The 20,603-nt window shown below is 46.6% G+C and overlaps 3 protein-coding genes across 3 annotated transcripts; all 3 read left to right on the forward strand.

The window, feature by feature from the left end:
* Positions 1 to 217: 217 nt before the first annotated feature.
* Positions 218 to 1,887, forward strand: HOXD12 (homeobox D12). Its single transcript, XM_051623373.1, has 2 exons — positions 218 to 854; positions 1,139 to 1,887. Exons 1-2 carry the CDS (start codon positions 293 to 295, stop codon positions 1,375 to 1,377), a joined length of 801 nt encoding a protein of 266 aa, XP_051479333.1. The 5' UTR covers positions 218 to 292; the 3' UTR covers positions 1,378 to 1,887.
* Positions 1,888 to 7,694: 5,807 nt separating this feature from the next.
* HOXD11 (homeobox D11) lies at positions 7,695 to 9,278 on the forward strand. Its single transcript, XM_051623386.1, has 2 exons — positions 7,695 to 8,379; positions 8,972 to 9,278. Exons 1-2 carry the CDS (start codon positions 7,773 to 7,775, stop codon positions 9,205 to 9,207), a joined length of 843 nt encoding a protein of 280 aa, XP_051479346.1. The 5' UTR covers positions 7,695 to 7,772; the 3' UTR covers positions 9,208 to 9,278.
* A 7,625-nt stretch (positions 9,279 to 16,903) lies between these two features.
* Positions 16,904 to 20,000, forward strand: HOXD10 (homeobox D10). Its single transcript, XM_051623327.1, has 2 exons — positions 16,904 to 17,699; positions 19,110 to 20,000. Exons 1-2 carry the CDS (start codon positions 16,958 to 16,960, stop codon positions 19,385 to 19,387), a joined length of 1,020 nt encoding a protein of 339 aa, XP_051479287.1. The 5' UTR covers positions 16,904 to 16,957; the 3' UTR covers positions 19,388 to 20,000.
* Positions 20,001 to 20,603: the final 603 nt, after the last annotated feature.

Here is a 20,603-nt window from a genome sequence, read left to right on the forward strand (position 1 = left end):
TCCGGGCCACTTTTATAGCAGCAAAGACTATGTTTTCCCCTCCCCTTTGAGCGCTCTGTATTTTCATATTTAAGTGTTATCATAAGGCTTTTTAAAGGGAAGGGGGGGGAAGGGAAGAAGGGAAAGAAAAAAAAAAGGGGTGACTCTGTGGCTCGGTGGCTGGAGGCGGTGCTGAAATTACCGGCTTTGAAGAACCTGTCTGCAAAGTTTCGTCCAATCGTTTCAGGCTTTCCTCTTATTCCCTGTTGTAACTAAATACTGCTGTAAGAACAGCTGAAGTCCTTTGTTGGAAATGTGTGATCGCAGTCTCTACAGATCTGGCTACGTTGGTTCTCTCTTGAATTTGCAATCTCCAGATTCCTTTTATTTTCCTAATTTGCGGGCTAATGGCAGTCAACTGGCGGCTCTGCCCACCATTTCCTACCCCCGGAGCTCGATCCCGTGGACTTGCTCAAGTTCTTGCTCAGCCCAGCCGCAGAGCCACGCTTTCAGCGGCGCGGCGCAGCCTTACCTCCCCGGCTCCGTTCCAATCAACATCAGCTCCAACGGCAACAAAGAGTGCCTGGAAGACAACAATAAATATTACGCCCACGATGCGAGCTCCAAACAAGAGGAGAGATGCAGGCAGAGGCAATCTTTTGCAAATGACCCAACTGTTACTCACGCAGCCAACTTAAAGCCAGTAAAGTATGACCACTCGAGTCTGCAGAGAAGTTTGCATGGCTCGGCTGCTCTGTTTGAAGTGAATTCCTGCACTTCCAGCTTAAAGGAGGACATCAAGAATTCCGTCAACTTGAACCTGACAGTTCAGCCCGCAGCAGTCCAGTCATGCCTCAGACCTTCAGTGCAGGATGGTATGCCTTAAATATCTCGCTTTAGTTAGAGCCGACCTAGCGATACTTGCTTTCTAAGAGATGCTTGTAATTGCTTTGTAACACCCCCCCACCCCCACCCCCGTAATACATTCGGAGCCATAGAGGCTTGATCCGACTCCGTGGTAGAGAGAAATTGTGCTGTCAGATCTGCTTTGCCCGGTTTGCCGACCTAGTTTAGCTCTGTTATCTTGAGGAGGTTTTTTTTCCATATTTTCTTTAATACTCAGACCTGATGCACTAAATTATCGACCTGTTTGTTGTAGGTTTGCCCTGGTGCCCCACCCAGGGGAGATCAAGAAAGAAACGGAAACCTTACACAAAACAGCAAATCGCTGAATTGGAAAACGAGTTTCTCCTTAATGAGTTTATTAACCGACAGAAGAGGAAAGAACTATCAAACAGACTGAATTTAAGCGACCAGCAAGTTAAAATTTGGTTTCAGAACCGGCGGATGAAAAAGAAAAGAGTAGTCATGCGAGAGCAGGCTCTTTCTATGTACTAGAGCAGTGTCCGCTCGTTCCTGCATGAACTTGTGCCCGGAGTGTTCACCCCTAGAGTAGAGCGTATTCGCGAGTGAAACGCGGGGAATGTGGGTTTTTACCATTTAAACCAAGCTCTCGAAGCGTGTAAGATCCCTGTGTAAATTGGCAAATGCAAAGTTCTTAGCCAAAATGAAGACGACAAGCCGGAGCCGCATGGAAACCTGTATTATCAGCTTTTAACCTTATTTTCTCCATTTGTATAGACTTTCTCATGCTTCTTACCCTCTCTTTCCCTGGAGAACGAGCGGTGCTAAACTAAAATCGATTTCTTTTATCTGTATGTAAACACCATTTTGCAGCAAAATAAAGGAATAACGCCTAGTAAAGACGTCAGCTATGTGAGTCCCTGCTGCTCCCTTCATCTGCTGCTCTGCACACCAGGGCGAGCCTGCGGCGCGGGCTTGTATTGTGGTTTGGAGTAACCTGTTCGAGCAGCGTCGGGGGAAAGTGGTTAACAAATAAACGTTTTTCTTTCTTCTTCTTTCCTTTTTTCTTTTCTTTTTTTTTCTCTCTCTCTTTTTTTTTTTTTTTTTTTTTTTTAAAACCCTTCCCAGCCCCTCTCGGAGCTGCAGACCGGGCGGAACCCGGCGGAGAGGGCACGTGACACGGGCGCAAGGCCGGCGCGTAACCTGCGCGCCGGTTCTGCGGTGGCCCCGCTGGCGGCTGCTCGCCCCGCAGGCAGGGGAGAGGCGGAGGGAAGCCTTGTGTACCCTGCGGAGGGACCGCCGCCCCGCGGGGCGCTGGCTGAGAAGAGAGGTTCTCCTCTGGGGAAGAAGCTCCTCTCCACCCCCCGCCCCCCATGCCGGGTCCCGGGGGAGATCCGAGTCCCATCGGGGGCCGAGGGGGCCGCAGAGGGAGGTGCCGGTGCCCTCCCGGCGCCGGTGCCGCCGCAGGTGGCCGCGCCGGGCCTTGCCCTGGCCGTGCCGCTGACTTTGGCCTTGCCCAAGCACTGCCCCAAACAAACAGGCGGCGGAGAGAGAGCGGTGCCGAGGCCGCGGCGGGCTGGGGCCGGGGCTGGGGCAGGGGCCCGGGCTGGGGAAAGCCGGGGCCCCCCTCTCACCCCGAGGTGCTGCTGGAGCAGAAGAGAGGAAAAGCCGGAGATTTTGTTTGATTTGATTATTTTGTCCCTATGGCCGTTGCCGCAGAGGTTTTTATGAGGGAAAGGGGACAAGGCTTCCGTTTTTTTGCCTAGATATTGAACCTGAGAGGATAACACAACCAGAGGGGCAGGGAACATTGCACAAGCAGTTTGATTATTGTTTTAGGACGAGAAAGAAATTGATTTTCCCCGCATCTTGTTGACAGGCTTTCTCTGCCGGGAACAGGCAGCTTCTCCAGCACCAGACCACTCGGGCTGGCTAGAGCTGCAGAGGCAGGGGAAATGCCACAGATTGCCTTGGTCTGATTATTCAGAAAATAATAATAATAATAATAATAATAATAATAATAATAATAATAATAATAATAATAATAATAATAATAATAATAATAATAATAATAAAAAAACCCTCTCGGAATTATAGGTCCAGATTAAAATGCCTTTTGGCTGCCATTTCCACTTAGATATGTTTCTAATGAAGAGGCGTTTCCACTCGTGAAACCTTGGGTTGCCTCTCCCATCAGTTATAACAATTACTCTGGCGGAGCCTGCGTATTTTCTGGTATATATAGTAGGCTCAGATATGGTTGCTCCCGGTGTAGGCAACACGGCTAAACCACCAGGAACAGCACAAAGCAGCTACCTATTTACACCGGGCTATTGCCTTCCTGGAGGAAATAAACTCATAATTTCATAAAGAGGCATATTTGAACTGTGCTCCTACCCACTAACTTGCTTGCAAGTACTGCTTGTAAAAACACAGTGGTCCAGACCATTTTGAAAGTAAATACCGGATTTCTAGGAGGGCAGAAGTGCAGCCATCTTCCCGAAAGCTTTCCAGAGAGCCCCAAAGGTAATGCTCGGGTGATGTTTCGGGAGGGAGAAGGAAAAGCAGACCAACTTGGAGGCGCATTTCTCTCCGTCCAGAATGGCCACTCTTACCTCATTGCCCAAGGCAGACAAAAACCTACATCACTGATGGCTGGGTGACTGCCAGTGGAGAAGCAGGGCGAAGCAGCGTCGGGCAGGGGATGTCCACCTAGCCACCTACAGCGAAAGGCACCATCCCCGTGTCCCTCCAAATCTTGGAGACGTTCAGCCCCTGTGCTGAGAGCTGGCGCATTGCGGACAATAAAAGCGTCTTCATTCACTAGCATTTCCCTAATTGAAAAAGCTAGAAGCAACCCCAGTGATGCAAGCCAGGAAAAAAGCAAAAACCAGATAAAGCCTCTTTTCTTATTCCCTTCTGGAATACTATTCAGCCGGCTACAGTTCATGAGAAATGGAGCCTTTACGTTGTCTTTCCCGGTCCTAGCCCTCCCAAGTACAACCAGTGTCTTTATTACACCGGTGATGTGAAATCCGAAGACGACCCTCGGATAAAAAGGTGTAAAAAGCAGTGTATCATTTATTAAACGTGTGTGATCCACGACGATGGCTTATTATAAAGCTTCTAGTCCAAATCGCCCACGAAAGGAGGAGAAACAGAGAAGGTAGGATCTCAGTTGCGACATGATGCACAAATATGTGTATTATGTATGTCTGTATGTGTCTGTATATACATTGATGCTCTTATTTCAGCAGCACCCGTTGTGTGTAACCGTGTGCGCGCACACACAGACGTACATACTGGCGGGCGCATATTGTCCATAGAGACACAGGCGGGAGAAAATGGTGCATGTTTTCACGCGTACCCATACTGCAGATTTCAGCTGTTCCTCGGAAGCAGAGGGTGACGCCAGCCACTCGGGACGTGTGGGGAGGCGACACGCTCGTGGCAGCTCTGCGGGCACGGGCGCGCCCTTCCTGCGCTGCTCTGCCTGCGCTGCTCTGCCGGCGAGGCTCTGCCTGCCCGCACCCGCCCCAGGGGCACATGTGTGCACAGGCGGGTGCGGCATGCTGAGTGGGCGTGCGGGAGATGCACCCTAGTGAGGTGGATGTGCCCCACGCCCTCCGGATGGATTATCTCCAGTGTCTTTCCAGCTGCATTTCACCCCCGGCCCCGGATTTGGGGGTGCACGGGGTGCCGGGGGGAGCAACGGGCACCAACTTGCTGAGCCCACGCCCGCTTTCCCCCGCAGCACGCAGGCGGCTATCCATCCCTTTATTTACTCCAACATAAACATCTTTGCATTCCGACCGCAGCCTAAACGTGATAAAGCCCTTCCGAAGGGGCTCTCCATTCCTCCTCGTTTGATAAGGCTGCAAACGCAACTCAGCTTGTTGGGAATGCCTCTGGATGCCTTTGTGCTTCCTAAAAGAGCATAAATAATTAAAGTTTGGCAGGGAGGAAAAGCTTTCTTGCAGAACTGTAGTGGCAATAAATGAAATGACTCAGAATCTCTTCTCCAGTCGGTTTTTACGAGAGCTGCCAGACAGTGTCTGTTCACGTTCTCCAGATACTAGGGGCGCCATAACAAAGTTAAGGTCAAGTTAGTGTCTTATCTTGGGTGGCACAAAAACACCGCATCTTCTCCAGCCGGACTGGGTATATTTTGAAACCTGAATGTTATGCAAGTCTCCTTAATTTCCACCGAGGTCTTTTGGAAATGTCACTTGGACCTGAATACTTGGTTATTCCAGGCAACGGTTGCAGATGTTTCAAGACTCCTAACGGTAAAGTATTTGCCTGTGTACATGATGTGCATTTCTGTTTCGATGTTCTTTAATCTGCATAAGGAAAAAAAAAAAAAAAAAAAAAGGAAACAAAAGGGTGGGTGAGTGGATATGTAATGCTCAAAGCTGGGCTGGAAACCTAACCCAGGGTGAAAATGCTCTGGCAGACGGGGACCTCCAGCTCTGCTTTATTCCAGCGGGGTCTCTGCTGCGATACTGGCCTCACATTCCCCCAATTATATCGCTTTTTAAGGGAGTGTTTCCTAAAAGGCTGTTTTCGTATTAACAAATCGTCGCCATGTCTTTGAACTTGAATTAGTTGAAACCGGTTGGCTCCTGCGCCAAAATTTAATTGATGCTAGTCTTGCTGCATCGAAAGAAAGGTGAAGAATTCTGGCTAAGGCGTAGTTAGTTGTTTAAAAAGTAGAGAAAATGAAGCTATATACGTTCTCAGAGCCATCTCTCCTGCTGAGAGAGGCGATCAGAATCCTGGGGGCACAATCCAAACGGATCCCTGCCCTGCTCTGCCGCAAGCTCAGGGTGGTAAGTGACAGAGGAGCCATTTTAACTGCGCAGGCATAATTTTTAAGAGATTGCACGTGTGTTGCAGCAGAATCGAAGGGGCTCGAAATTTTATTGATAACAGGAGGAAATGGTGGTATTCTGCCTTGATTTCAACTGATATCTTCGGATAGTCTGTTTGTTTGCTGGAAGCAATGTGTGGCGTTTAAGGTAGTTTGAGAATGAGGCACCAAGGTAAAAATGCACCATGTTGCACAAAGAAACGCAGAAAGGAGAAGAAAAAAAAAAAAAGGAAGAAAGAAAGAACGAGTTTCACCTTATCTGTCTAGCTTTGGTCTTTTGCTTTTTAGAAAAGACAAGCTGAGCTGCGGTGTGAAAGACCCTTGGGCAGCCCTCTCCTGCTTTGGGGGGCCGGGAATGCAGAAGGGGCCGTGCCGGTACCGGTGCTGGCGGCGGCTCCGGGGCGGGGGTCAGGATGCGGGCGCAACCCGTGCTGCAGGGCTCCTGCCTCCAAAGCCTCTCTCCGCAGCGCGGAATCGGGGGTGCGCAGCCTACGCCTGCCCGAACCCTCCGCGAGCGCGGCTGCCTTGCAGAACATGGGGGACCCTGGGCCTTCCCCCACTTGCATGAGGCTCTTTTGGGGCCGGTTCCCTACCTGCTGGGCTCTCTGCTTACTATGGGACTTGGATGCTGCCTTTTGGGGTGTGATCTGGGGCCTGTCGCCTGGCCGGGACGCCGAGGGTTTGCCTGGGTGACTCGGGGTGACCTCGCTCGGTGTGGAGAGCTCGCCCACATTTCGGGTTTATTTGAAGAGCGGCATGTGTCTGGGCTGCTCTAGCTATGCTGTGCGATGACGGAAAAAAGACATTCCCATAGAGAGCTGGCAAACGTTTCTGGAACGAGGAATTGCTTGAGCATAAGGCTGTTGCTGGCTCGTATTATTTATTCACTTCTCTTTTCAGCCTTTGTGACCCGTTTTGTGCTGGTCTATGTAAAATCATACTTCAAGGAGGAAAAGAAATTTGGCAAAAATGAGCCCTCGAGGGCAGGGTGGTGGCGGGGCTGGTGGGTGTTGTGCGCGTCGCCCGCTCCCAGCCCTGCTTTTCCCTTCCAATGAAAATGAACATCTTGGTGGGAGTTGGAGGCGCGGGAACAGAGGTCACTTTGTACGCTGCTCTGCTTCCCAAGGAAACCGTGCTTGGTGGACTTATCTTCCTGCCCTAGCCCTTTGCTTTCCGGAAGAGCCCGAAAGTGTCTCCCTTTCATAAAACCGGCTACGGAGAGATGTTCTGTTTGCGTTATTTCTCATTTCTGTTTGTCTCTAGCGCCCTGACACAAGGGCGCACTGTCTGGGCTTATAAGCGAGAGAAAATGAGGTGATCTGGACTCAGGCTTTGAATTTCCTGACCGGTTTTGATGCCAGCTGTGGACTGCCGGAGCCGGGCAGGCAGATCCACTCCTACTCTCGAGCGTGTAAATGGGACTTGGCTTTCTTGAGTGAACCATCACCCGCTCGTCATCTGCCTGAGCGGCGGCCAGCCAACATTGCTCCCTCTAATCGAGAGCGAGCACATTTCCCAGCCGAGGGTGCCCGGCCGGCAGTCCGCACCCCGTGCTCCGAAGGGCTCCCCTCCCCGTCGGTGGCTGCCTCCCCCACCTCGCTGCCCGCGGAGGGCCGGTGGGCCGGGGGCGATGCGGGAGGGGAGCTGCGCGCCGCGGGGCTCCGCGCAGGGCTCCGGCGGTGGGCAGGCGCCTGCCCGGGCGGCGAGGCCCCAGGTGATTAGCCTCACCACCTACGTGTATCTCTCATGGCGTGGTAAAAGGATGAGGAGAAAAAGCGTCTATATTTGTACAAACGCTGCCCTCCTCTCTCGGTGCTGGGAGGGCTCTTTGGCGAGATCTTAGGAGCCTTTCCGAGGGGCTGATATAGATATAAGGACATTTCTGCATCGCGTCACGTGACATAATTACCACTAGAATCAATCAAGATGAATTGCACGTCAGCACACGGTGGGGATTTTTTCTTAGTTGATCCTGTCCAAACCCTCTTGTGCAATAGATGGATCTTGTTCAATGCATTGAAGCCTCCTGGTTGCTTGCAATCGCTAAAAGGAAGACATGACTGAATTTGACGATTGCAATCACGGCACATCCAATATGTATTTGCCAGGGTGCGCTTATTACGTCTCACCCTCAGATTTCTCGACGAAACCCTCTTTTTTGTCCCAATCGTCGTCATGTCAAATGACTTTTCCTTATTCTTCTAATTTACCTCATGTCCAACCTGTGCGTGAAGTAGCATTCAGGGAATACGGATTAGAGCGCAGCAAATGGCAGTACAGGGGCAGTTATGCTCCTTATTACTCTGCTGAAGAGGTGATGCACAGAGACTTTCTGCAGCCTGCGAACAGGAGGGCGGAAATGTTATTCAAAACGGACCCTGTCTGCGGCCACCACGGACCGTCTCCTGCCGCCTCCAACTTCTACAGCTCGGTGGGGAGGAACGGCATCCTGCCGCAAGGCTTCGACCAGTTTTACGAGACAGCCCCCGGACCCCCGTACCAACAGCACTCCGAGGGCGAGGGGGACGCGGACAAGGGAGACTTGAAAGCCCAGAACAGCACTTGCAGTAAAACACCTTCTAGTCAAGAGAAGAAAGTGACACCAGCAAACAGCGCCGATTCCCCTTCTGGTGAGGCTGTTGCAGAGAAGAGCAACAGTTCAGGTAGGTATCAGTAGTAAATTGGGGGCAAGAGTACAAGGCCAACACTTTGTCAAGCCGCATTTTATGTGCAATTTTATAAGCATCCAAAGGATTTTATATATCCTATAAGATTTCCTTTACCGTTGTAAAGCGTGTTTACGATAGGAAACCAATTTAGGTGGGCTTAAGGTATTCTTGGAAGAGGATATTAATTGTTATTAAATTGTTGATTTGGCGGGGGGGGAGACGCGGAGATTTCACAGGTAGTGCTGAGGGCTGCCTTCGGTTTAGAGCTTAAGATCTTCGTTTGTTTGGGGCGGGGGGGAGGTGGTGGTGGTGGTGGTGAGAGGAGTTTGAGAAACTTGGAATTTTTCCAGCCCATTTAAATATCTCTCTGTATTGCTTGAAGTGCTCTCTTTAAAGGAGAAGTTGGGAAATATGCACTTTTTTTTTTGTTAAGTCACCCAGAGAGTAAAAGCCCCAGGAATATTTTTTGGAACTGCTAGAGGGCTGCTTTCCAGGCAATGGGATATTGTCAAAGTCTCTAATCTCTTCCTAGCTGAGCATGTTAGTAGCAGCAGCATAAATCAGTTTCTTCTCTCTTGAACTTCAGCAATTCCCCAGCGATCAAGGAAAAAGAGGTGTCCCTATACCAAGTATCAGATAAGAGAACTAGAACGGGAGTTTTTCTTCAATGTATACATAAACAAAGAGAAAAGACTGCAATTGTCCAGAATGCTCAACCTCACCGACCGTCAAGTTAAAATCTGGTTTCAGAATCGAAGGATGAAAGAAAAGAAACTGAACAGAGATCGACTCCAATATTTCACTGGGAATCCCTTGTTTTGAAATAAATAAGTAAATGTAAAAGAAAAAGAAAGGAAAACAGTTTAAAAAAAGAAAATAAAAGAAAAGAAAAAGAAAAAGAAAAAGGAGGGAGCAAAAGAAAAGGAAGAAAGAAGAAAAATAAAGAATATCTGTCTCTCAGACCTGCCATCCGAATGCAAAAGTAAATGGGTTTACATGACACATCCACCCTGCGGACCTCAAAATTTCATTTTCATGTGCAACTCCACACACTGAATGGCCACTGGAGATTTCGGGGCTTGGCGGAGCAGATTCCTGATAAGGGGAAACTAGAGTAAATGCAACTGCCCACTCTCAAGTATTTCTGCCAAAGGTGCTTCTTTTTTTTTTTCTTTTTTTTTTTTCCCTCTACCACAGTACCAGCAATGGACCTGCAGTGTGCCTGGTAGTTTTTGCTTACAATTCATTGAGTTCGGGGAGGCTCTGTTGTTGCTTTTGAGCTAGGGTAACACTTTCCTCCCTTTAAGTGAATGCAGCTTATTTAAGATATGGTAAATGTACGTTCGCTATATAAATATATATATATATATGTTTCTATTGTCATCCAAAAGCATGGGCCACTGTCTTTTTCATGTGAATAAATGGTTTATAGTAAAGTTAAGGTTATAAATTCAGTGCACTGTATGGATTTCCATCTCCGAAGGATCCTAGTGTTTCTCGGGCTAGAGCCAAGGTCAGTTATTATTAACAGGAGGAAGCCTGGTCGGGTTGTTTTAAATGCATTTTAAATAAATAAGAGTTTAGATGTCTAACTCTCCTTCTGTAGGTGCGCGCAGCCTTCCCTGCTCTCCGCGAGGCAGAGCCAACATGGCTGTCTGCAGCCCACCACGTCTGATGGTGCTACGATTACTAGAAACAACGAAAAAAAGCGGGCCCCCCCCCCTTTTTTTTTTTTTAAACTGGTCAGGCTCCCAATAAGCCCACAATCCCAACGCCAATGCCTGTTTGCTTGTTACTGAAGGGTAGGGCAGAAAGACCGAGGGCTCAGAGCTAGTCTGACAAGAGGGAGCAATAAACAATCGGCACTAGTGGTGAGATTAAAAAACAAAACAAAACAAAACAAAACAAAACAAAAAAAGAAAACCAAAAAAAACAAACAAAAAAAACCCCCCACTTTGGAGGCAGAGGGGTGGCTTTTTAAAATATGGTGCCTCAGCAGGGCGAGCGGAGGGCCGTGCTGGCCGGGAGCGCAGCCGCTGCCCCGGCACGGCGGGCCCTGCGCGGGGCCGGATGCGGCGGAGAGTCCGCTCAGCTCCTCGCCGCTTCATCTTGCGTGACCTGGCTGGGCTGTTTACAAAACCTTGAACTGTCTAGACAACACCATAAAACCCGAGGTTCTAAACAGCTTAATTGGGTTATATTATACACCTTCTGGTGGGTGAAAAAGAGATTTCCGCAATGTGCAATAAAGGCGAGGAGTGAGGAAAGAATTTGCCTGGTTTGAATGGGACGAAGCGGCTCTAGCTACGCTCGAGCGCAGGGAAGGCAAAAGTGCCCGAGGAAGTCAGGAAAAGCCCGAGAATTCAAAAAAATCGAGAAAGCGAAGAGGAAGGAGGCATGACTAAAAAAAAAATAATTTTAAAACCCTTTAGCAAGAAAAACATAAGTGTATGTCTTTGAACTTCCAAAATGTCAAGGTCATCACCTTTAACCTTTCTGAATAATTAGGCGCCTTAAGGTTCCTCTGTTATTTTCAACCACCACCCACTCTCTCCCTCCCTCTCTCTTTCTCACACACACACTCACAACCCCACACACACTTATTACCGCATAGCTGGCCGTGTTACTAAATGCATCATATCGCAAAGAAAATCCCGGCTGGGTCGAGGTGAGCCCTCCGCGGCGTGCGGGGAGCGTGCCCCGCTCCGGTTCCCGCTAGCCGGAGCACGGCGGGCTCCCCTCTTCCCTCCTTTTCTCTTCCTCACCCCGGGAATTCGCTCCAAATCTCTCTTTTTTTTTTTTTTTTCCTTTTTTTTTCTTTTCTCTTTTTTCTCTCTCGGAAAAAAAATAATGTGGGTCTGGAGGAAATTCTTTGTAATGTAGGGGAGAAAGATGGCATTTCTATGTAGCTTTTTCGCGGATGTGCGTTTTCCCACAAAGCCCATTAATTAGAAATGCGGAAAGCCGCGAGGAAATTCTCAAAGCGTTTCGCCTGACCTTATCGCAAAATTCTCGGGTCTCTCCCGAGCCTTAATCCACAGGGCGAGAACGAGTCGTTTGATTTTCTGTTCCCTGCAGTGCTTTAACAGTCTATTTTAGCGGCTTATTACGTCTTTAAAACGCTAAGACACCACAAAAGAGGGCCGCGGAAACCGAAACACCCTAGCATTAATCTTGCATAAATGCTCAATGATAGCAGTTTTAAGTTTCTATTTCAAAAGAAAGGAAGAAACCCGTGACTGGGAGCGGAGCGGAGCGAAGGCGGAGGTTCCCCGGCACTTGCTGCCATCGGCCACAGGAGGGCGCGCCCGTGCCCCCTAACGCCACAGCCTCCTGCTCTTCCAGCCTGTTTTCCCCCTAATAATCATTCCACTGCTAATAAAATATCTAATATATAAGTAACGATAAGATTTCAGGGCCTTCCAAATGAGAAAATAAAGCATAAAAAAGATTTATTAAACAAATAACCCATAATCGTGACTTGTTGGAGAAATATGCCACTTTAAAATAAATTTTTTAGGAGGGATCGTAGTCTTTTATAATGCATACGAGCTTGAAAAAAAATCTCATAATTTTAAGGAAGAAAGGAAAAAAAAAAAAAGAAAGAAAGAAAAAAAAAAAAGATGATATTCCGAATTCGTTCCCTGGAACGAAAATCTGTTTACTCCTTTCAGGACAGCCTTAACGTGGGTAGAACAAAAGTAATATAAAACCTATGTGCTTCCACAGTTTATCTTCTATCCCTATTCGACGCTTTTCTTGAATAAAATTCTAGGTACAGAAAGCATAATTTTAAAAACATATTTTAGTTAAAGGCGAGATTAATGTTAGATCCGGAGATTGCTTATTTTTTTAAAGACAGAAAGAAAGACTAGAGCAAAAAGAAGATATTTTTAATATCTGAACATCACCTTGCCAAGGCATTGCTGAATAAAATCCCTCTTCTTAAAAGTACTATAGAGATCTGTTAAAATGAAACTGGAGATTAGACAATTAAACTGAAGCTCATGGATTTCCTGGACGCTCTCCAGGAACCAAGCGTGTTCTGTTTTTCTGGTTTTCTGTTTTATTTTTTTCCCTCCAGCGCGCACTTTCGGACATAATCTGAGCAAATAACGGGCTTTGCTGCTTTCTGCTCATTTGCAGAATTAACCGAAAGCTATTTCACCTTGGCTCAGCCATATTTTTTAAAGCCCCGTCTCTCTTGAAAGCATTTGTTGGCACTTTGTCTGATGGGTTTGGGGGCTGGGTTTTTTTTGTTGATGATGATGTTTTGTTTTGTCTGGTTGGTTTTGTGGGGTTTTTTAGAAGTTCATTGTTAACACTTTCCTAGAGATAGCCTTTCCGTTGGTAATGAAAGGGCACTGTGGTATATGAAATCCTTTGGATTCCTGACGCCCAAGGTAGCCCTGGCAGGCTCAGCTGGACCCAAGGAAAATCTCCTGGACTCTCGGTGGAGATACTCATTTCGAGAGGGAAACCTCTAGCGAAGTTTTGGTGTTTGTTTCTTTTTCCTGGCCTGCTAGTGCTCCTTCTGAGAGTCCACAGCGACCCCGAACCCACCAGGATCCATTCGAGGCGCCCCAGCCCCTCGCAGTTGCAGTGAGGCCGATCTCCCCGCATGCGAACGAGTGAAGCCAGTCAGGATGTGTTATGAATTAAAAAAAAAAAATACACGGGGATGTGGAAACGCTGCTCTCTGCTTTTTTGAATCATCGTGTAAATATGATGATTCTGTGAGAGTCTCTAACTCCTTTTTCTTTTTTTTCCTTCCTCTTTCCCTGATTTGTTTAGACAGGAAAGGCTGTAAGCTATTTCCAAGTGCCTTCGGGCTTATCCTTTATGGAGAACGAAAAGGGCATTAGCTTATTTTCTTATTAAACTACAAATGCGGCAGGAATCTGCCGAAAGTTAAATGTACAGACCAAATATGGAGGGTGAAGGCTGCACCAGCGACCCATCTACACGCTAAAATCTCTTCCTACCAGATATGCACTTCTGTGTCGGCAGAAATATTAGAAATACAATAGAGGAAGGGCTGAGGCTTCGGGCGAAGCTGGAACTACAGCAACGGCTCCTGTGCCATCCCCACACTGAGAAATGACATATTTCACGAAACGGCCAGTTTGCTATTTTGTTTATTTGATAAGCTGTCATATTTAGGAAAAGGCATGTCTTAAGTATGTCGTCGTCGTGTGTCATCGTCGTCGTCCTCCCCCCGCCCTCAGTCAAAAAAATCCAGGGAATCTGAGCCCTCGGTCCAGACACCGACTCTTTCTAGGAAAATATGACACATAGAAATCTGGGCAACGTGACAGTTGCATTATTGAAAGAAGAAAGGACACAATATCGTAGCCAATTTTTTTTCCTCCTTAAATAAAAACTATTATTCAATTTCCCTGCAATATAACAGCGTGGCATAAAATATACAACCCTCGCGTTTAAAGATACTCTCAATAAAATGTTGAAATCAAGTAAATGAAAGGAATTTTACAAAGAGCTTCCTGGGTTCCAGCCTGTTTTTAAAATAAGATATTTCCAGCAATACCTTTGTTACTGAAGGCATCTGCAAAATATCGTACCTCTCTCCCATCCCCCTCGCATAATGACACACAAACACAGCAAATTGCAACTATGACAATCCTCAGCACAGCCGAGACAAAAAATAACCATATCACCACTAATAAGGTTCAGGGAGATAAGGCAGTGAAAATTAAGCCTTGTTGCCACTTCTGGTAACCTCAAGTTTTTAGCCCTGACATTTGCTAGAGGAGAAAACTGTAATGTCCACTTATGCTTTATTACAAACAGTAATTTACATCTGTATGGACCCATTGGTTGGTTGTTGTTTTTTTTCTCTCTCTCGTTGGGAAAAATATGGGGCTCTGAGATCAAAACCTTTATATTAATGTAGATTGTATATCTCATTTATTGCACAATATTGATTTATTTATTAATGTTAATTACTTGATTCCATTTTAATATGATTTAAAACAAGAGTGACATTAAATGCCCAGAGCCTAAGTCCCCAGTTCCCCAGTGACTCACGCATGTTTATTCAACTTCTATTTACATCAAATTTTAACTTTCTTACTGTTCATTTTCAATTAAAAAATTGCAGCCCGTTTCAAAAATCCCTCTTGATTTATCATGAGCGAAGGGTCGTATGGAGCCGTTCGCCAGTTCTGAATACGATATTTAAATCATCATCACAACCATCATCTGATTTTCCGTGTAGTGACATGCAAGAAATTAATATTTTCAATTTAAAAAATCAAAGAGCCCTCATGTCTAATCAGGAGCCAAGAAGTCAGCTCCTCTAGCACCAGCGAGGCTGGCGTGGAAAGCAGCTCAGCATTTGCTGATTGTTTTAACTTTACTGTTGGGCGAAACCAGCTGCAAGCCTCTGGGCTAATACTTCAGCTGGGATATTTCTGGGACCCCCTTTTTCTGAAAGTGTAAATAAAGATTATGAAAGAGCCATTTGATGGGCATAAAATTCCTGGTTAGATTTAACAGTCAAGTCTTAAACTGCGTCCACGAAAATAGTATTTTGTTTCTTTAAACTCTGTGGGTTGTCTGGGCTGTTGTTGAAGAGGAGGAAATTGCTAGAAAGCGAGGGGGGGAAACGCCGCGCTCTGCGGGAGCGTCGCGGGCTCCGCGCAGCTTCTCTCCCGGCGCAGGCGACTCGTAGCAATGGCTCTGATCATGATCCCAGACAGACATCTCGCCGCAGCTTCATCCCGCTCCTCGGCTCAGCCCGGCGCTGCTGCAGCGTGCCCGGAGCTGGCAGGGGCTGCGCGGGGCGCGGGGATGCTGCGGAGAGCTCTGGAGAGCAGAGAGTTTGGCGAAGGTAATATTGAAACTCTCCGGCGAGCCAGAAGCTGGAGGCTGCAGCTATAAAAGACACTGGCTCTTAACCTGACAATGATGTTGTATTTGAACAGCTGCGGTAAGCTTTTAAAAGGTCTGTCTCATTGCCACAGCGAAATTTTAAATAGGGTTATTGTTTCCAGCCGGGTAAAGTGTACGGTAAAGTGCAAAACACTCAAATGCCAGGAAACGGGAGAAAATTCCAATCCACGCTGGTGGAAAACGCATGTTTTCAGCTGTGCGGAAGACGCTTTTCGATTTTTAAAATCCTTTCACGTGCTGCCCGCTCTTGGGGATCTGAAAGGGTGTTTCGATGGTAGAAAGGCCCAAAATAAACAAGCGGATAAATCCGAATCAAAAATTATCAACAAGTTCACTTTGTCTGGACGAGAGTCCTTGACAGCATTAGTCCCAGATAAGAAATACTCCAGTTTGAGAACAGTTGTGGGGGAGAGAGGGAAAGAAAAAAAAAAAGAAAAGAAAGAAGAGAAAAGGAAAAGGAAAAGAGTAATAAAGAGTTCATGCATCACTATTTAAAATGTAATATCTTTGGGCGTAAATATGGATCCGAAGTGTGGGGAAAAACAGTAAAACACGGTCAAAAAGTCTGGACGGAAAAGTCTGCTTTGCTATGTAGACAGTTATTGTTGCCTTCGGTATTTGTTTTTTAGATAATACAGATGCGTTTATCTTTCTTCTTAGGGAAAAAAAAAAAAAAAAAAAAAAAAAAAGAAGAAAGAGAAAAATAGGGGGAAAAAAAGACAAAAAAAAGTTGCTGGGAGAGTTGCAGTGAGGATACAGATTTCTGTATGTTTTTTAATGAGCAATACTACAGAAAGAGAATTTATCTTTATGATGCTTTCAGTTTCCAGGGCAAGTGAAAACCCTACTTTTTTTCTCAGGCGGTCGGGAGAGAGCATTGTCAAATAATTTTAGGAATGTAGCCGCCCTATAAATCTGGAGTTATGACAAAAGTCTACCTTTTAATATTTGACGATTTGTGTTAAAACAAAAATTGACCTTCTTGGTTAGCAGCGAGGGAAAAAATCAATAGTATAATTTTCAATAATTCATAACGCGAGCGCCATTATGCTAAATCTTAACTATTAATCTTATCCTTTACAAAGTCTCGATTGATTTGTTAATAAAATATCTTCCCGTGCGCGGCAACAGAGGGTATAACTCTTGAAAAAGCTTCAGAAGCAAGAAAATTACCAAGTAGCCCAAGAATGTAGATGAGGCTTTTATTGATCGCCCCTGATTCTCCTTAATACGCATTAATAAATCCCGCAACCTTTTGTCCCCGCACTTGTCAGAAGCGGGGCTTTCACAGAGGCCACGGCGGCCAGGCACGTCTTGCCGTGCCGCCCGGGGGTTTCCGCGCCCGCGGAGGAGGCTCCGCGGTGGGGCGGAAGGAAGGGGGGGCGCGGGGGGAGGGGGCTGCCGGGCGCGGGTGCCGCAGCGCGGGTGCGGTGCCGGCGCGCGCGGCCTAGGGGTCGCTGTTGACCGCGGCGGGGCGCGGCGGGGCGGCGCGCGGGGCGCGTCAGCGGCGGGGCGGCGGCGCGCGGGGCGGCGGGCTCTGCCATTGGCCCGGCTGTCATGTGGTCGCGCGGAGGCATCCGCAATTACACGGGAATGTTTTCCTAGAGATGTCAGCCTACAAAGGACACAATCTCTCTTCCTCAAATTCCGCCCCAAAATGTCCTTTCCCAACAGCTCTCCTGCCGCTAATACTTTTTTAGTAGATTCTCTCATCAGTGCGTGCAGGAGTGACAGTTTCTACTCCAACAGCGCCAGCATGTATATGCCACCTAGCACAGACATTGGGACGTATGGGATGCAAACCTGTGGACTCCTTCCGTCTCTGGCTAAAAGAGAAGTTAATCACCAAAATATGGGTATGAATGTACATCCGTATATACCTCAAGTAGACACTTGGACAGACCCGAACAGATCTTGTCGAATAGAGCAACCTGTTACACAGCAGGTCCCCACTTGTTCCTTCACTACAAATATTAAAGAAGAAAGCAATTGCTGCATGTATTCCGATAAGAGATCCAAACTCATTTCTGCAGACGTCCCTTCCTACCAGAGGCTGGTGTCTGAATCATGCCCCATTGAGAACCCCGAGGTTCCCGTCCCAGGATATTTTAGACTGAGCCAGACCTACGCCACTGGGAAAACCCAAGAGTACAATAATAGCCCTGAAACGAGTTCAACTGTAATGTTACAGTTAAACCCTCGCGGCAGCTCCAAACCGCAGATATCTGCTCAACTTCAGCTGGAAAAGAAAATGAATGAAAACCCGAACAACCAAGACAGCACCGCTAAAGTCTCTGAAGTGGAAAGTCCCGAGCCCAAGTCCACGTTGCAAGACGAGCGGAGCTGCCTGCCCGAAGGCTCCGTGTCCAGCCCAGAAGTCCAGGAGAAGGAGAGTAAAGGTCTGTATTACCGAGTTTAAGCCGTGCCGTGGTGTAACTCCAACACGCCAGCACCATAAAGCACGCTCGAATATACTAACGAGCATCACAGCCATCACATTTAATGCTAAGGAGTATCGGGCTGCAGGTGCTGCCTCTCTGAAGATTTTGGCAGGCAAAAATGCTACACAAAAGGGTCCAAAGATTTGCTGTAGAGATCTGCCTCTCCCGTGCATGCAGACCGCTTCTGTGATGCGGGGAATGTAGCCGTGTGCTCCTTAATGCGCTGCAGCAGCCAAAAGCAGCCCCATACCTCTAAAAAAGCAGGTCTGGAGGCTGTAAAATACGGCCAGCTCAACTTTTCTCTCGTAATATTTCACTGGGGGTTTTTTATGATTTTTTTTTTTTTCTTCCACTGGGCCTTACTGCGGTTTGTTTGCATTTAAAGTTAATTACGGTCCTATTAAAATAGGTGAGGAATAGGTGCTACCAGGCTGGGTAAAGTTGGAAATAAATGCACAATGAAAGCAGCAGCCCGCTGCCTGCCTGGTCCAAAGGTGAAATAATTAAATGTGGTGCTTTATATAACCTTGGGTTGGTCTCCAAAAGTGCAACAGTATTTTGAAATGTGTGTGAAAGCTATAGGTGATGATAATCTGGTTTTATTTTCCCTTTAAAAGGGCACTAAAGCCTTCCTTTCGGGAGACATGTGTTGAAGAATCTCAAAACGGGAAATTGTCTCCTATCAAAATGTACTTTGCAACCTCTAGGTCGATTTTTCCCTTACGTGTGCATGGAGATTCTCTTTACATGAATTATATTTAGCAGCCCAAATCTAGGCTGATGCGAGGCAAATTTCTTTCTGGTGGGGGAAAAAAAAAAACAACTAAAAGGAAAAAAAAAAACACCACAAAACCGAGGCAGAGGGTGTTAATTTCTTCTGTATTTCTTTGGCTGGGAAAACGTCTATGTCTAGTCCTAGGTGTGCTGGTGTAATTCAGCTGATGGTTGGGGGGGTGATGCCTCAAAATGTAGTGCGAGGGAATTCTGTAATCGGGGTATTTTCGTAGCAAGTGTCCTGAGAGCCCGAGGCGGACATGGCTAGGCTAGACCCGTAAAAATGTAGCCATGGGGCTGATGGCAGGTTAAATATTGTTGAAATGCTAAACGTCAGCTGAAAACTCGAAAACCCATTTCTGGAAGGGGCAGGAAGACGGGGCAGCCGCAAGGCAGGGGACTTGTGGCGGGGATGGGGGAGCCCAGCCTGGCAGCGGGTCCCCTCTCTGTGCCCACACCTCACCCGAGCTGTGTTTCATGCCCACATCCACCATATCTGGCAGACACTGCAGAGGAGGGGTCATGGCCAAGGGTAGACTCTAATAGCCTGAGATATTTTTTATATTTTTTTTTCTTCTTCTTTGATTTTGATAGAGGAAATCAAGTCTGATACTCCAACAAGCAATTGGCTAACTGCAAAGAGTGGCAGAAAGAAGAGGTGTCCTTATACTAAACACCAAACACTGGAATTAGAGAAAGAGTTCTTATTCAATATGTATCTCACTCGAGAGCGCCGTCTAGAGATCAGTAAGAGCGTAAACCTCACTGACAGGCAGGTCAAGATTTGGTTTCAAAACCGCAGAATGAAGCTCAAGAAGATGAGCAGGGAGAACCGAATCCGGGAACTGACCGCTAATCTGACCTTCTCTTAAACCCTAGCCCCGGGGGGGGGGCACCAGTGAGGAACGGGCACAGCACCGACACTTGCTAAAGGCAGGAGAGACTCTGGCAAAACCCGGCATTTTCCAGTTTTGTTTTGTTTTGTTTTTCTGATAGAATGTGACTCTTCGTCCTTCTTTTAGAGCTGCAAGTGAATATGTATTACTATGATGAGTATATATAAAACCTAGCACGTGTAATTTATTTTTGTTCTCATCGTAATGCAGGGTAACTATTATTGAATATTATCATTTGGTCTTAACTTATTGGAACTGTCGAACATCCAAGCAATGTGACTTTTTCATGTTTTTACTAACAAAATGGTATTTATGTGGGGCTGTTACACGGGCCATAACGTTTTGAGTACATTCAATACTTTAAGAAAAAGGGGGGTAAAACTTTGGGCGCAGGGGTAAAGAGAAGCACATTATAATGTAACTATCCTCGCAAATTAACTTAGAGATTGTCCTTCGTAAAATGGAATACTTCCTTCTTCTCCATTGTAGACATTTTCTTGTGGTGCATATGTGGAATAGTAGTCGTTCAGCAGCAATATGTCCTTCTTGTGCATGTTCTGTTCGCATGTATAATGCAATAAACTCTGTAAACTACTCTGATTCCTTTGGTTTTCTACAAACGTTTAAAGTAGGGATGCAGGTTGGTCTCTTTGTCTTCCTCTATCAGCAGCTCTTTGGACCGATGTACCTTCTTTGCTATTTTCTGGTCTTTCTGTATGTCTGCCTGGTTTTCTTTCTTTTCACCCCTCTCATTTTTTCCCCCCCTTCCTTTTTTTTTAGGGGTGGGGTGGAGACTGAGGCGGGAAATGATGTAAACGTGATTCATTGATAGTTGTGCCTGTAAACAAATGATGAATTGATAAAATGTTGTGTGATGTTCACAGTCTGACAAACTGAATGCAAAACAAAACAAAACAAAGACCCAAAAAACCCAAACCCACAAACAAAAAAAACCCAGCCAAACCCAACACCCCATAACAACTGAGAGAAAGAACAAAAAATAAAAGAACTTAGCAAAATATTATGACCTAAACTGGACATCTTCATCCAATCAACTCATAAATGGTAAGTGATAAAAATCTTTCTACTACAAGCTGTCAGCAATATGTGTGTCATTTTATCTGACGTTCGTATGTTGATTTAAAAAATATCAGTCACTGTATTCTTACAATGTGTAGACTTTTATTTCATC

This window comes from Apus apus, chromosome 6 (genome assembly GCF_020740795.1).
Source record: "Apus apus isolate bApuApu2 chromosome 6, bApuApu2.pri.cur, whole genome shotgun sequence".
NCBI classification, from domain to species: domain Eukaryota; kingdom Metazoa; phylum Chordata; class Aves; order Apodiformes; family Apodidae; genus Apus; species Apus apus.

What these genes read in the sequence shown, in the direction of transcription:
- HOXD12 (XM_051623373.1), top strand. Translation starts at nt 293, where the DNA reads ATGTGTGATCGCAGTCTCTACAGATCTGGCTACGTTGGTTCTCTCTTG. An exon ending in CAGACCTTCAGTGCAGGATG is followed by an intron (nt 855 to 1,138) that starts GTATGCCTTAAA and finishes TGTTTGTTGTAG; the next exon opens with GTTTGCCCTGGTGCCCCACC.
- HOXD11 (XM_051623386.1), top strand. Translation starts at nt 7,773, where the DNA reads ATGACTGAATTTGACGATTGCAATCACGGCACATCCAATATGTATTTG. An exon ending in AGAGAAGAGCAACAGTTCAG is followed by an intron (nt 8,380 to 8,971) that starts GTAGGTATCAGT and finishes CTTGAACTTCAG; the next exon opens with CAATTCCCCAGCGATCAAGG.
- HOXD10 (XM_051623327.1), top strand. Translation starts at nt 16,958, where the DNA reads ATGTCCTTTCCCAACAGCTCTCCTGCCGCTAATACTTTTTTAGTAGAT. An exon ending in CCAGGAGAAGGAGAGTAAAG is followed by an intron (nt 17,700 to 19,109) that starts GTCTGTATTACC and finishes TGATTTTGATAG; the next exon opens with AGGAAATCAAGTCTGATACT.